General features: G+C 45.8%; 1 protein-coding gene across 1 annotated transcript in view; it reads left to right on the top strand.

The window, feature by feature from the left end:
• LOC137541285 (BPI fold-containing family C protein-like) overlaps nt 1-15,066 on the top strand; it is a 166,271-nt gene that overhangs the window by 71,297 nt on the left and 79,908 nt on the right. Inside the window, exon 7 of the mRNA XM_068262523.1 lies at nt 12,958-13,049. Within this exon, the coding sequence (XP_068118624.1) occupies nt 12,958-13,049 (92 nt within the window). The remainder of the gene's footprint in view (nt 1-12,957; nt 13,050-15,066) is intronic.

Below are 15,066 nucleotides of genomic sequence, written 5' to 3' on the forward strand. Positions count from 1 at the left end.
TGGCAAAGCTGTTGGTTTGAACAATCACACTTCTTTGGCTGCATGCTTTAGCCATGACAGTGAAGCCAGAGGATGAGCACCACTTCCAAAAAAAACTTACAAAGTCATGCCAGGTTTTCCATCAGAATAGCCTAACTGTTGATCTGTGATCAATGGGCAGTTTTAAGGGTAAGCTGCTACCTAGAGGGTTAAAGTAAGGAGCGTTATGGTTAGTCAGTTGGCAGTGGTGTAGCTACAGACCTGTGTGCCTTGATGCAGAATTTGGAGCCGCTCCCCTGTTAGCTACATCACTGGCCAGGTGGCAACAAGACAAGGATGTGTAGCTGAAAGGTTGGGGAGAGTGAGACAGATGGGAAGAGAGGGAAGTCAGTGAGGAATCCCAACGGGCCCCTTCTAGACCCAGCTCCCCTGCAGCTACAGGGCCTGCGCTCCCAATAATTATGCCACTGCTCATATAGTAGCAACATTACTTGTGTCAACCACCTAAATAGTCAAGTCATAAACAGAACAGCAGCATTGAAACTTAAAGTGTACCTACCAAGACTAAAAAAATAAAGCTTCATACATACCTGAGGCTCCCTCCAGCCCCATGCCGCCGTCCCCCGCTGCCTGCAGTTCCAGGATCAAGTCCCCTTACTTCTCACAGTCGCAGCCAATCTGCACAAAAGGAAGAGCGCTCTCTACGTATCGCTCTGGTGGCTGCAGGTATGTATAAAAAAAAACATTTTTTTTGGTTTCCTTTAATATTCACTTTAAACTCTCTGCAGTAATGTTATTCAGCGATGCAAGATATGGCAAGAAACAGCATCATCTTGTGGTAAAATACAAAAAAGCAGGTAAAGTGTATTGCAGTTACAGAAACAACAGTATTATTCTCGGTGTGGCCAGGCTGAAATCCTCCTTCTCATTTGTGTAGTTGACCTCGACTCTCAGATGGCTGTCAATTACTGCTTCTTTCAGCTGTTGCATAGGCATGTTTATAGCCTCACATTTGCTGTCTATTCATCTTAACCTATGTTGTCCTCTTAATCTTTTACCCTCAATTTTTCCAAGCATCAAGGATTTCTCCAAATAATCTAGTCTCAAAAAGTGACCAAAATATCTGAGTTTTAATAGTAGTATTAACCCCTCTAGTGAACCCTCTGGCCTGATTTAATTAAGTATTGAGTGGTTAGCTCTTTCTAGGACATTACAAGGAACTCTAAGTCAGTGATGCTTGGATACCCCCCAATCACGGATTCGACTATTCGGACGTGATTGAAAAAAAAATCCGGAAATTCCGTGATTTTCGGATTTGAAACGGATTCACAAATTCGACCCAGATTTTTTCCTTGATTGAGGCAATCACGGAAATTCACGGCCGTGGTCACGGAAATGATCACATAAAAGCTTTTTAGCTAATAGCAAGGCCCCCATACATGCTACAATCCCCAAAATTGTATGGGTTATAAAGATGATAAGGGGCTACAAACAAAAAAATCCAAAAATACCTTTTAGTTTTTGAGAAAATGGATTTTAAAGTTAAATCAACACTTTAAATGTGGCTATTAATTGGTAATCAGAGGCTTTAAACATGGAAATACACTTTAAGCAATCACACAGGTGAAGGTGAGTCCCAATGGCACCTGGCGGTTTTAGTACCTCTGGAGGAGGATGAGTGGCCGATGCCACGAAAACACCCAGAGAGGTTTTTGTAAAAAAAAATTTTTCCTTGCAGCGACAGCAATGACATGGCAGCAGAGTTGACCGTGGCCGCTGGCGGCGGGAACGCAGACTTTAGTAGTGAAATAGAAGATCAGCGGCAGCAGGATGAGGACTAAAGCGGTCAGTGCGACAGCAAATAACGACCATGGCACCTCACTGGTAGTACTACAGTATGATAATGCTGCCGAAAAATGTACATGCATCCGTGGCTCCCATCCGTGGGTGGATGTCACAACAAGCATGGGGCTGCTGCTGCTGGGAGTGCTGCTCACAGCCGAGGTCTGGGATAAAGTAATGATGGGTTGCTCCTCACGCATTATGTCCATCAATGCCTGTGAGTCTATCTCCTGAATGACCACACAGCGACCCAAGATGCTGAAAATGGGCGACACCGATATCGGCTGACTCGGCACAGGCTGTAAAAGAAAATACAACAGCGCTGCCAGCATGCAATTCACAGTATAGCAGAAACCAGTCTCTCAGTAATGCTGCAATCAGTAAAACAGTCTCTCAGTGGTACTGCAATAATATCCAGATCCCACAGAGCTCCCACAGAGCAAATTCACATGTACTAAATTTTATCATCAGACTCACCAGATCCTTTGACTCTTAGATAGAGCCAAATCTCGCTGCAAAGTGTTTAAAGGGACTCCGAGCAGTGCGGAAACTATGGAAAGATGCATATAATTTTAAAGCTCTCTTTCTCCTCTTTCCAATGATATATAAACCACTGCCCTACGCCTTTTAGTTTACACGATTTTCGCGATTGAAATTGCCGCGGCCGCGATTTCAATCACGAAAATAGAGAAAACTAAAAGGCGTAGAGCGACGATTTAGGTGTTGTCAGAAAGAGGAGAAAGAGAGCTTTAAAATGATATCCATCTTTCCATAGTTACATTGTATTACACAGGGCGACTTTTTCTGCTGAATGGAGCTGCTGACTTTGAGAAAAAGTCGCCCTGTGTAATACAATGTAACTATGGAAAGATGGATATCATTTTAAAGCTCTCTTTCTCCTCTTTCTGACGACACCTAAATCGTCGCTCTACTCCTTTTAGTTTTCTTTATTTTCGCGATTGAAATCGCGGCCGCGGCAATTTCAATCGCGAAAATCACGAAAACTAAAAGGCGTAGGGCGGCGGTTTATATATCATTGGAAAGAGGAGAAAGAGAACTTTAAAATGATATGCATCTTTCCATAGTTTCCGCACTGCTCGGAGTCCCTTTAAGCCCCCTTCCCGGCTGTCTGGCTGTCTCCCTGCAGTCACACAGTGTCTTGCATCAAGCCAGGAACTTCCTCTTCCTGCAGTCACACTGTGTCTTACACAAAACAGAAGCTTCCTCTTCCTGTATAGCAATACTTTGTGTTCCCCACTACAGAGGAACACTAACAGGGCCCCCAACCTCCCTGTTTTCGGCGGGACGGTCCCGATTTTGGGGGGCCGTCCCGCTGTCCCGCGCTGCCTCCCCCTGGTCCCGGCCGCTGGGGAGTGAGGGGGAAAAAAGCCGATCGAGGCACCAGCCCGATATGCGGCATGGATATGCGGCATTCTCCTTCCCTCCCTCCCTCCTAATATGCCCCCCAGTGTGTGTCCCCTTCCCCCCGCACAGTAAAATGGGCAGCGAGCGGGCAGTAACTCTTACTACTGCCGTACCGGGATCCCATCTGGTCTTCTTGCTTCCTGTGACGTCACAGGAAGCAGGAAGCGAGAAGACCAGATGGGATCCCGGTACGGCAATGGTAAGAGTTACTGCCCGCTCGCTGCCCATTTTACACTGCGGGGGGAAGGGGACACACACTGGGGGGCATATTAGGAGGGAGGGAGGGAGAAGGTTAATGGCGGCGGCGGCTATCCATGCCGCATTTCGGGCTGGTGCCTCGATCGGCTTTTTTCCCCCTCTCTCTGCCCACCCACGGCCACCCTTACCCTCCTACCCACCCACCGGCACCCTCACAGCGCCTCCCCTTTGGGAGTAAAACAATATTTAAAAAAAAAAAAAAACTTTTTCCCGTGGGGTGGGCGTGGCTAGGGGTTGGGGGTGTGGCCAAGGGGTGTGGCTTAAGTGTCCCGTTTTGAGCCATTCAAAAGTTGGGAGGTATGCACTAATCCGTTCCTTTTAGACCAATAGTACTTTGAGGGCCCTTCCAACAGGGACCCTTCAGATATAAACTAGTATATAGTGTGTTAAACACACAAATCCACATACACGATTTCCAGACAATGCCCAATCTCCAGTTCCTGACCAGTTTCGGCCTTGCACCGTCCCTGTTGGAAGGTCCCTCAAAGTACTATTGGGTTGTATAATATGGCCTGGAGATGATCCTCTCAGTGCCACAGTCTAGCAAGGATGGAGCTCTGGAAATGGCCCCCACTTTATATACAGGAGGAGAGGGCAGAGCCTCCCCTCCTATGATTGGTTGCTAAGGCCTGGCTGGGGGCCTCTGATTAGCCCAGGGATGTCAATTCTGCCCATTTCCACGCAATCACAACCTAATCACGAATTTCCGCCGCGATCACGGCTGTAACCGAATTCCAAATATTTGCAATCACGGAATTTCCGTGAACCAGAATCGATCACGGATTCGGATTCGGAAGGCGATATTCCGAGCATCACTGCTCTCAGTATTTCTCTACACTCACAGTTCAAAAACCATACATTTTTCATATATTACTACTGGGAAAACCATGGCTCTAACGATCCTGATCTTTGTTGGTAAAGTGACCTCTCTATCTTTCAGTATTTAATCCAAACTTAATATATGAAGTCAGTGCAGATCACAAAGTGAGTCCTACAGTTTTCAATCAACTGAACTTCACCACAGAGCTCTAATCTAGGTACCTGGGTTAAGTCTAGGAGCAGGGATGCTCGGATACCACTTTTTAAAATCCGAATTGATCCGGATACCCAGATATCTGGATCCGAATCGGATATCCGAATCCGAACTTTGCGGTATCCGCGTAGAATCGGATATCCAAACCCATTATCCGGGATATCCGACCGGATTCAGATATCCGGATAGAAAACCGGAAGTGGCCTTTAAATTGCTTCCAATACGTTTTTTAAAGGTAAATAATGCATGTAGCATCATGTTTTTTTTTTTTTTTTTTTTAAAGAAAAACACTAATTGATTATGTGGGGAGTTAAAATAAACAAAAAAAATGGCTGTGAATTAACATCAGGACTAGGTTCCAGACAGCTGTTGTGCAGCCCACATTGTGTCCAAAGTCCAACCGCACAACTGGGGCATGACAGTTTTTAGCTCAGACACCTCAAAAAAATTATGCAGCAATTGTGTTTTGGGTTAAATATAGGTGGTATCAGCACAGCAGCAGTGGCCTGTGGCACCCTGGCGGTGGGAGCAGCACAGGCAGCAGAAGCAGGGCAATGCAGCAGCAGCATATGTAACGTGTGCCAGGAGCATGCCGGGCGTGGCACGTGTACGTGGCACATAGCGTTGGTACCATGGCTGTGGAAAAATTGTGAATCAGGCTTAGTTAGTAATAGTTAACAATCAGGAGGAGCCAGGACAGAGGTTGTGGTGGTAAAGGGTGGTAAGGCAGGTATAGGGATTCCCAGCCACTTCATGTATCCCTCTTGCCAACAACAGGGAAAGTCTCGCCCAACAGGGTCTGGCGGCGTTTCTTGCTTGCACGGGAAGCGAAGGAGAGAGCAGAGGAGGCCACTGAGGTCTGGCTGCCTGAACATGCCTTAGTGTCGGCTGGAGTGGCACAGGGGTTTTTGGTGCTCTGAGTCTGACCAGTCTGACCATTGCCAGCGCTAGCTTGCTTCAGCCTCTTGAACTCCTCATGCTCAACAAATTTTTTTTTTGGACAGATGGGTGATGAAGCTGGAGGTGCCATAGTTGGAGGGGTTACAACCTCTGCTCAGCTTTTCATGGCACACATTGCATGTGGCAAACTTGCTGTCCACTGAGGGCAAAGTGAAAAACCGCCAGATTGGGGACGTGAAGATTCCCCTGCGGCCTGAATGGGAAGCTGCTGCTTTTCTCCCTGTGGCGGTTGGGGGTTGAGTCATAGCCCCCAACCGTCCCGAATTCTGCGGGATTGTCCCGATTTGGGGGGACTCTCCCGCTAACCCGATATGACCCACTGAAGTCCCGGGCGGCAGTGGGCAGGGAGGAAGAAAAAAATGATCGAGGCGCCAGCCGCGCGGAAGAGGGATGCGGGATGCCTGTCCTTCTATTCTATCTCCCTCCTCCCTTGGAATCTGCCCCCCTGTGTCTCCCCCCTGGTTGCAGAGTGCGCAGATAAGCGGAGCGGGCTGTCAGCTTACCGGTATCCATGGATGCATACCGATGTCCGGCTTCAATCTGCTTCCTGTGACGTCACAGGAAGCAGGAAGCCAGATGGTGGTACGCATCCATGGATACCGGTAAGCTGACAGCCCGCTCCGCTTAGCTGCGCACTCTGCAAACTGGATGGTAGGTGTGACGCGGGGGGGGGGGGGGGGGGTGTTAGGGGTGTGGCCTAAGTGTCCCGATTTCAAACTTTAAAATGTTGGGAGGTATGGTTGAGTGGTGTGGCTGGTGGTACTAGTCTAGTGGCAGAAGATGAAGCAGCAGGCTGTGGGTGCCACATTCCACAGCCAGTGCTGCTCCTGCCACTGTCTGCAATGCTGATCCTCTGTGCCACACCCACCGACGCATCCTCCTCCTCAGAGCTGACATCCCCCTCCTGTGGATGGTAGTCACGGTCCTTCATCTCATCATCAACATCATACTATCTCTCCTTAAACAACTTCTGCTGGGATGATGACCCCCAAACTCCTCTTCTGCTGCCACATGCAAGGACCCCCCCCCCCCCCAACCACCGTCTTCATCTGTGACTCCTCCACATAGCCCAAAGCGCTCAGAATATCCTCCTCAAACTCGCTGCGGGTAACAGCCCTGATTTCGATCGTGGTGCCTGGAGTGAAAAGCTCGCTCAGTGAGGGTTTTTGATTTTCAAGGGGAAAATGTAATTGCTGCCATTCTTGCACTGTTAATGGCACAAGCCTCAAAGCTAGTACAGATGGTCATTGGGTAACTGGGGTTCAAATTCAGAAAAGGGGGTGGAGCCACAAACAGCCAATCAGATTTGTTTCATTTCAATGCTAATTATTGATGCCAAAGACCACAAAGCTCACAAACTAGGTCATTGAGTGATTGTGTGTTAGGGTTAGAAAAAGTGGGCAAAGCCAACACCAGCCAAATACATACCCGGCAACGCTGGGCCATCAGCTAGTAATTTATAAAAAATAGGGAAATTGACTGGGATGGATAATTGTCCTATTTTGGATCTGTGCCCCCAGTGGTGAACATAGTCAGATAAAGGTATCTATGATAGACATTTGCTGACATTGGCAGATCTGGCATTTTGATGTGACTGGATGGGTAATCTCCAGACAGATGATTAGAAGGATTGAATCATATGTATAAAAATATAAATGTAAACTTGTATTAGATATGGATATATGAGGATATCGTCATATCGATTGGCCCTGCTGCAACTGTCTGTGGGCATTGCTTAAGGTCACGGTTATTAATTGATGGTTATCATTAAAGAGAACCCGAGGTGATTTTAAAGAATGTTATGTGCATACAGAGGCTGGGTCTGATTATATTGCTTAGCCTCTGTTGCTATCCCAAACCCCCCTAAGGTCCCCCTGCACTCTGCAATCCCTCAAAAATCACAGCTGTGCTGTGCTGGCTGTGTTTACATCTGTAGTGTCAGTCTCGCTGCTCCCCCCGCCTCCTGCATAACTCCGGTCCCTGCCCCCGTCCCTTCCCTCCAATCAGCGGGGAGGGAAGGGTCGCAGGCGGGAACCGGATTTCTGCAGGAGGCGGGGAGAGCAGCAGACTGACACTATAGAGATAAACACAGCCCGCTCTGACAAGCTGTGTGTCAGCAGCACAGCTGTGATTTATGAGGGATTGCAGAGTGCAGGGGGACCTTAGGGGGGTTTGGGATAGCAACAGAGGCTGGGCTGTATAGGCAGATCCAGACTCTGTATGCAGATAACATTCCTCAAACCCACCTCGGGTTCTCTTTAATAGTTTGGGTAGACTATATATACACGGCATTACAAATCATTATGCAAAGTTTATTTATGTTAGTGTTGCCAACTCATCCCTTTATTTACTGACACATCTAAGTTATACAGGTTCTGGGGCTATTTGCACATAATCAGTGCCATGACTGCATCTACCTAGTCACAAAACCTGTATAATTCATATGTGTCAGTAATTAAAGGGATGAGTTGGCAACACTGATTAATGTGCCATAAGGATTTAATAATTTCATGATCACTGAAATCAATCTCTGACACCTCTGATAACTAGTGGGCAAATAAAATGGGTGTTTTTTTTTATAGTAGCATTACTTATTTTAAAACTATAGGGGATGGAATTGAAGAAATAATGTATTTTTTATTTTTATCTTGTATTTGCCCTTAAAATCAGGGCAGCCATCAGGGGGGGGGGGGGGGCAATTGACACTGCAGTGAGGGGCCCAGGGCTTCTGGGGGCCCTGGGCCCCCCAAAGTGCTAGAAGGGCCTCTGTGGGCCTATGGCTCACTAACCAGCACACCGCATTCCAGCACTGAGAGAAGAGTGACATCAGTGCTTGAACGTGAGGAGCAGATGAGTGAGCCCGCTACTATACTATACTGGGGGAACCTATACCTGGCTACCTATACTGGGGGCACCTATACCTGGCTAGGGCAGGGGGACAAGCTGAGACAGAAGGGAACAAGAGGTAACACGGGGATAAAAGAGGCACAGGGGGAACAGAGGAGGACAAAAAAGGCACAGAGAGAAAAGAGATGAGATGGGAACATGAGGTCACACAGAGGGACACAAAAGGGGCACAAACTGAGGTGAGAAAGAAGGGGACAAGAGAGGCACAGGAAGAAAAGAGGGGGACAAAAGAGGCACAGGAAGACAAGAGGGGGACAAAAAAAAATGGATAAAGGATAAGAACGTACCTACAAGTCCCTATCTCATTTGTTAACCGGGGGCTACCTGTATTTTGCTAGTATTTGGCTCCACCCACAACATGCCATAGTTACATCCACTTTTTGTCGCATCACGCTGTGCATGCCGCTTTCTTCAGTGTTGGAGCTATGCATATTTTTCGCCGCAGCGAACATGGGGTGGGGTGGCTAGTGGGCGGGCACAGAAACCAGTGGGTGGGCTCAGGGAGGGGGGGGGGGGCAAGCCTGATGATGTGTGAGGGGCCACAAAATTTCTGATGGCGGCCCTGCAAGTATCACCCTCAAAAAGCTTAATTTGTGGCAAAAAAACAAAATATAGATCATTCAAATATGAGAAGCAGTGATAAAGTTATGGGCAAAATAATGGAAGGAGCGCTGACAGGTGAAAATGCCTTTTGGCTTTAAGGTAAAATGGCCTGTAGGCTGAAGTCAGGGGCGTAGCTAGAAATGACTGGGCCCCATAGCAAAAAAAAAAAAAATTACCAGATTGGTGGCAGATTTCCCCAAAAATTGCAACCAGATTGGCGGCAGATTTCCCCAAAAAATGCAACCAGATTGTTGGCAGATTTCCCCACAAATTGCAACAAGATTGTTGGCAGATTTCCCCACAGAATGCAACCAGATTGTCGGCAGATTTCTCAACAAAATGCATCCAGATTGGCGGCAGATTTCCGCACAAATTGCAACCAGATTGGCGGCAGATTTCCCCACAAAATGCAACCAGATTGTTGGCGGATATTCCTACAAATCGCAACCAGATTGTCGGCAGATTTCCCCACAAATGGAATTAGATTGACAGCATATTTCTCTACAAATGCAATGAGATTGGCAGCATATGTCCCCACAAATGCAATCCGATTGGCATATTTCCCCACAAATGCAATGGGATTGGCAGCAGATTTCCCCACAAATGCAATGAGATTGGCAGCAGATTTCTCCACAAATGCAATGAGATTGGCAGCAGATTTCCCCACAACTGCAATAAAATTGGCAGCAGATTTCCCCACAAATGCAGTGAGATTGGCAGCACATTTCCTCACAAATGCAATGAGATTGGCAGCACATTTCCGCACAAATGCAATTAGATTGGCAGCACATTTCTCCACAAATGCAATCTTATTGGCAGCACATTTCCCCACAAATGCAATCTTATTGGGAGCAGATTTCCCCACAAAATGCAATTAGATTGTCGGCAGATTTCCCCACAAAATGCAATCAGATTATCGCCAGATTTCCCCACAAAATGCAATCAGATTGTCGCCAGATTTCCCCACAAAATGCAGTATATGTAGCCAAGTCTATAGTGGGCTAACATTAATTACCTGGAGGGAGGGTGGTTGGGCAGGCTGGCACGCTATTTGCGGTGCAGGCACCTACCCAGGCAGTTAGGTAGCCAGGTGGGAGGGTAGGCAGATAGGTACTCGGGTGGGCAGTTAGGTAGACAGGTGGGATGGTAGGCAGATAGGTAGACGGGTGGGAGGGTAGGCAGATAGGTAGACGGGTGGGAGGGTAGGCAGAAAGGTAGATAGGTGGGCAGTTAGGTAGCTGGGTGGCAGGGTAGGCAGATAGGTAGACGGGTGGGAGGGTAGGCAGATAGGTAGCAGGGTAGGCAGATAGGTAGCTGGGTGGCAGGGTAGTCAGATAGGTAGACGGGCAGGCAGTTAGGTAGCAGGGTAGGCAGATAGGTGGCTGGGTGGCAGGGTAGGCAGTTAGGTGGCTGGGTGGCAGGGTAGGCAGTTAGGTAGCTGGGTGGCAGGGTAGGCAGTTAGGTAGCCAGGTGGGAGGGTGGGCAGTTAGGTAGCCTTCAGTTAGATATCCGGGTGGAAAGGTATTCAGTTAGGTAGCTGGGTGGGATGGTAGGCAGTTAGGTAGCCTGGTGGGAGGGTAGTTAGGTAGCCTGGTGGGAGGGTAGTTAGGTAGCCGGGTGGGAGGGTAGGCAGTTAGGTATCCGGGTGGGAGGGTAGGCAGTTAGGCAGCTGGGTAGGAGGGTAGGCAGACGGGTAGTTTAGTGGGGTAGGGGCCTGACTCCGATCCTCCCTGCCTTACCTGGGGGTCCCCCCCTCCTTTTATGAGCGGTGGGAGAGTGGCATATACAGCAGACTCCGGCGGGGTAATCAGACGTTAGATGTCCAGCTGCCTCCTGGGCTACGGTGTCTCCTCTGTATGCTGCTCGCACTGCTTCCTGGTTTATTGCGAGCAGCATACAGAGGAGACAGCGTAGCCCGGGAGGCAGCTGGACATCTAGCGTCTGATTACCCCGCTGGAGCCTGCTGTATGTGCTGCTCTCCCGCAGCTCATAATAGGAGGGGGGCCCCGAGGTGAGGGAGGGGAGGCCCGGGCCGGCGCTATTATAATTTTTAAAAAAAAGTTCTCCCTCAGCTGCCCCTGTGACGTAGGGCTGCCGCGGGACTCAATAGCAACGGCTATGGTTGCTATCCCAATTGCTACGCTGCTGGCTGAAGTGGTTAAAAATGCTATCTACTGAAGTGTTTGTCTTCCATATAATGAGACATATTGACAAAGAATGAATATTCATATCAAATGTTCTAGCCCCACTGGCTGCCTGCTTGTTGCAACTTGCAAGTATGTGTCTGAGAAACTGCTGAATGATCAGTGTGACAGCTAGGCAACTTCCATTTTAAAGTGGACCTGAACTCTTGCACAGGTCAGAAGGAAAACCTAGAGAAATGCACCCTGTATGTATTAAGAAAATTAGCCCGTCTAATTCCCCTTCATCTGTGACTTATCACAACTGTAATTTGATCTCTCAGCTGGGTCAGCTCAGGAATCTCTTCTGCCTTATCAGAGTAGCTAATTTGTAAACACAGAATGTTAGCCCTATGTCTTCTTCCATGAAAGCAGGACGTAGACACACTGAAGATCTATAGCAGGATTAGTATGAGCTGTAACAAAGACATGTTTTTCTTAAAGAAAAGGTTCTTAAAGAAAAAGGTTATTATGCTGTTGCTTATCTTTTAGAGCAGAGCGGACGTTCTGAGTTCAGGTCTACTTTAAAAGACCGTAATGGATGCCTCTGTACAGAACACACTTTAAGATTCTTTTACATTTAACTTTTTTTTCACATTCAAATTGAATTGAAGGGTTTAAAGTGATTACAGAAACATGTCACAGCACACAGCCGTAAAAAAAAGAGAACCATGAAAGTCTTTACAATTGACATGCATGTGCACCCTTAGAAATACAGAGGATCCAGCAGTCATTGTAACAGTAAAAAAGTCCTAAATAAACTGGTAATTAGTGCAACATGGGTATCATGGAAGAGATCAAGTTTTTCAGTCTAGACTGAAGCTATGAGTCCATAGAGACTACCAGTATTAACCAATTAAGCCTTTTGGACGTAGCTGCTACGTCCAAAAGGCTGCTGCTGCGTGCTCCCGCGGCCGATCCCTGTGTTCCCATTCATTGATCTAAGTCTCCATTAGAGAGACCATTGGCTTCTATGAGGGATCTTTCTAAAGAAAAAAAAAAGTTTCACATCCTCCCTTCACTTCCTGTAAGCATGATCGCTTGCTAAAAAAATGGCCAAATAGTAAAATTACATCTACATACATTTTTTTTTTAAATAAACACACAATCAATTACATTTAGAATGAACTGTTTACCTCCCACACTTTAAAAAATACCCAAATAAAATTTTTAATAAAAAAAAAAATTACAATAAAAAACATAAAAAAACCCCATAAATAGTTATCTAAGGGTCTGAACTTTTTTAATATGCATGTCAAAAGGGTATATTACTATTATTATTATTTTAAATAATCTTGTAAATAGTGATGGACGCAAAACTGAAAAAATGCACCTTTATTTCCAAATAAATGATTGGCTCCATACATTGTGATAGGGACATAATTTAAATGGTGTAATAATTGGAACAAATGGGCAAAAAAAATATGTGGGTTTTAATTATGGGAGCATGTATTATTTTAAAGCTATAATGGCCGAAAACTAAGAAATAATGAATTGTTTCCATTATTTACTTAATATTCTCATTAAAATGCATTTAGAAAAAATAATTCTTAGCAAAATGTACCACCCAAAGAAAGCCTAATTGGTGGCAGAAAAAACAAGATATAGAGGATTTCATTGTGATAACCAGTGATAAAGTTATTGGCAAATGAATGGGAGTTGAAAATTGCTCGGATGCATAAGGTGAAAAACGAGGCTAACGTGGATAATGTTATAGATTGACTACTTTTTATGCCCATGATTTTCTGAATTTGCTTCTATTTCTTTTAGTCACTGCCGATTTGGGAGGAAATGGTCAAATGGACTATTCTCTGATCTCCCGTCCCCATGTACAGAAAACCTACATTGATTTAGATATAAAGGTAAATAAATCGGTCTTCCAATAAACATTCTAAGCAAATAATACTAATAAAAGCTTTTATTTCACTTTAACATTCGTTAAACTAAAAAAAAACATTCTCGCTGCACTCATTAATGCAGATTGTGCTCTGGGCAATCAATATGCAATTTACCAACAGGAAAAGGAACGTTGCTCGTGGAAACAGCACTTCTCAATGTCTGAAAAATAACCCATTTTATTAGTATCAATAATCTAAACATTATTGTAAACAATTTAAAATGAGTGAAAGGCACTAATCTCTTCTGCATAGCTGCTGGTACACGCTATACTTCCCGCAGGAAGTAGAGCGTGTATCAGTGGCTATGCGTAGGAGACAGCGGTAAGTAAGCGGTGATTGGAACGGCAGGGAAGTGAGTTGCTCAGTACGAGCGGCTTCGCTGTGCTTACTCTGCAGTGAAGGGGGGAGTAAGAAAAGCGGCCCCAGGGAGAGGAAGGAAGGGAGAAGTCGGGCCGCCCTCCCCTCGGCTGAGTCCCAGTGAGGCCACACCCCCTCCTACCAGCGCTCAGGTCAGTCGCGCACCTGGCACGCCCTTAGAAACGGGGCTGGTGAAGGGCCAGGCTCGATCACCGTTAGATGTGAGAGGGTCACAGGTGGTTTAAGTAAATATAAAGGCAAAAAAAAAAGTGAGATATTTACCTATGAGCAGGGAAGGCTCTGGATTCTATTGTCTTCTCTGTCTTCTCTTGTATCCCTCATTCCAGTGTTGTCATCCCAGTTTTTGCACTGTATTCGACTAATTGGTCAAATACACATCTGCAAGCCCTTGGGGGGCTTTAGAAGCACTCATGTTACCAAGTGTGGTGGTGAGATACGTGCATCTACGCCCTGGAGCTAAGATGAAGTCTCCAGGAGCGTAGATAACTGTATGACTTTCATTAGACACTGAAGCAAAAAATAATAATGATATAATGAATTGGTTGTGTAGTACAGCAAAGAAATAAAGCATTAAAAGCAGAGACATAAGTCTAATATTTGTTTCCAGTACAGGAAGCAATAAGAAACTCTAGTTCTTATCTATGTAAAAAGCCATTGAGCTCTGCGACTTTGAAAGTCATAGAGAGCTCTGACTTCTGATTAGATTATCTCAGCTGTATTGTGTTTTTCTTTTGCAGAGAACAGTTCAGGACAGGTCAAAAGTTCACTGCTTGTTCTGTAAAAACTTTTAGGGCCTGTAGAATGCTGAGTAATGTGTAAACTGCAAATATTAGAGAATGATGCAATGTTATAAAAAAAAAGCTGTATAACTGAAAATAAAAATATGAGAATATTTTTTTTTGCTAGCAATGTTCTAGTAATTACCCCTACTACAAGACCAATTCATCATATCATAATTTTTTTTGGCTTCAGTGTCTCTTTACGTGGTTAAGAACAGTTGACAGTTACAGTACATTTGACTGAGAAAGTACGTTTATTATTATTTTTTATTCCTAGGAGAAATGTCAGGAGAAAAAGTTAATAGCATATTGGCCATTGTCTTCTACCTAAGTTACTGAGTGAGCATTGAAGGGGTGCTGTAGCTGCTGCTGACACTGAGGTCTGTTTCACACTGGCGCATTTTCATTGTGTTGTGCTACTCATTTTTATAATGCCGGGTGATGCTAAAGCAATGAAAGTCTATGGGACATTTCATATCGGATGCAATGCGATGCACTGGAAGCATCCAATACGATGCTAGGTCATCAGTGCATTATGGGATAGCATCTGCGGTAAAACACATTGACTGGAAGTGATGTAAGTCAATTGTGCCGCAGATCTTTTAAACAGTTTGGCGTTAGCGTTGTGGTGCGCATGCATGGACTCCAATTTAATCTGGCTCTGTGGCGAAAAAATTGCTTGCAATGCGTATATTTCCATCACAGGAAGTTAGTGGTAGAGAGCCTCGCAAACAGTGGGCTTGATTCACAAAAGAGTGCTAACTGTTAGCACGGCCGTTTTCACGTGAATTTTTGCATTGCACGTGATCGCAAATTTTCGAGGG

The sequence above is a fragment of the Hyperolius riggenbachi genome, chromosome 12 (genome assembly GCF_040937935.1).
Source record: "Hyperolius riggenbachi isolate aHypRig1 chromosome 12, aHypRig1.pri, whole genome shotgun sequence".
Lineage (NCBI taxonomy): Eukaryota > Metazoa > Chordata > Amphibia > Anura > Hyperoliidae > Hyperolius > Hyperolius riggenbachi.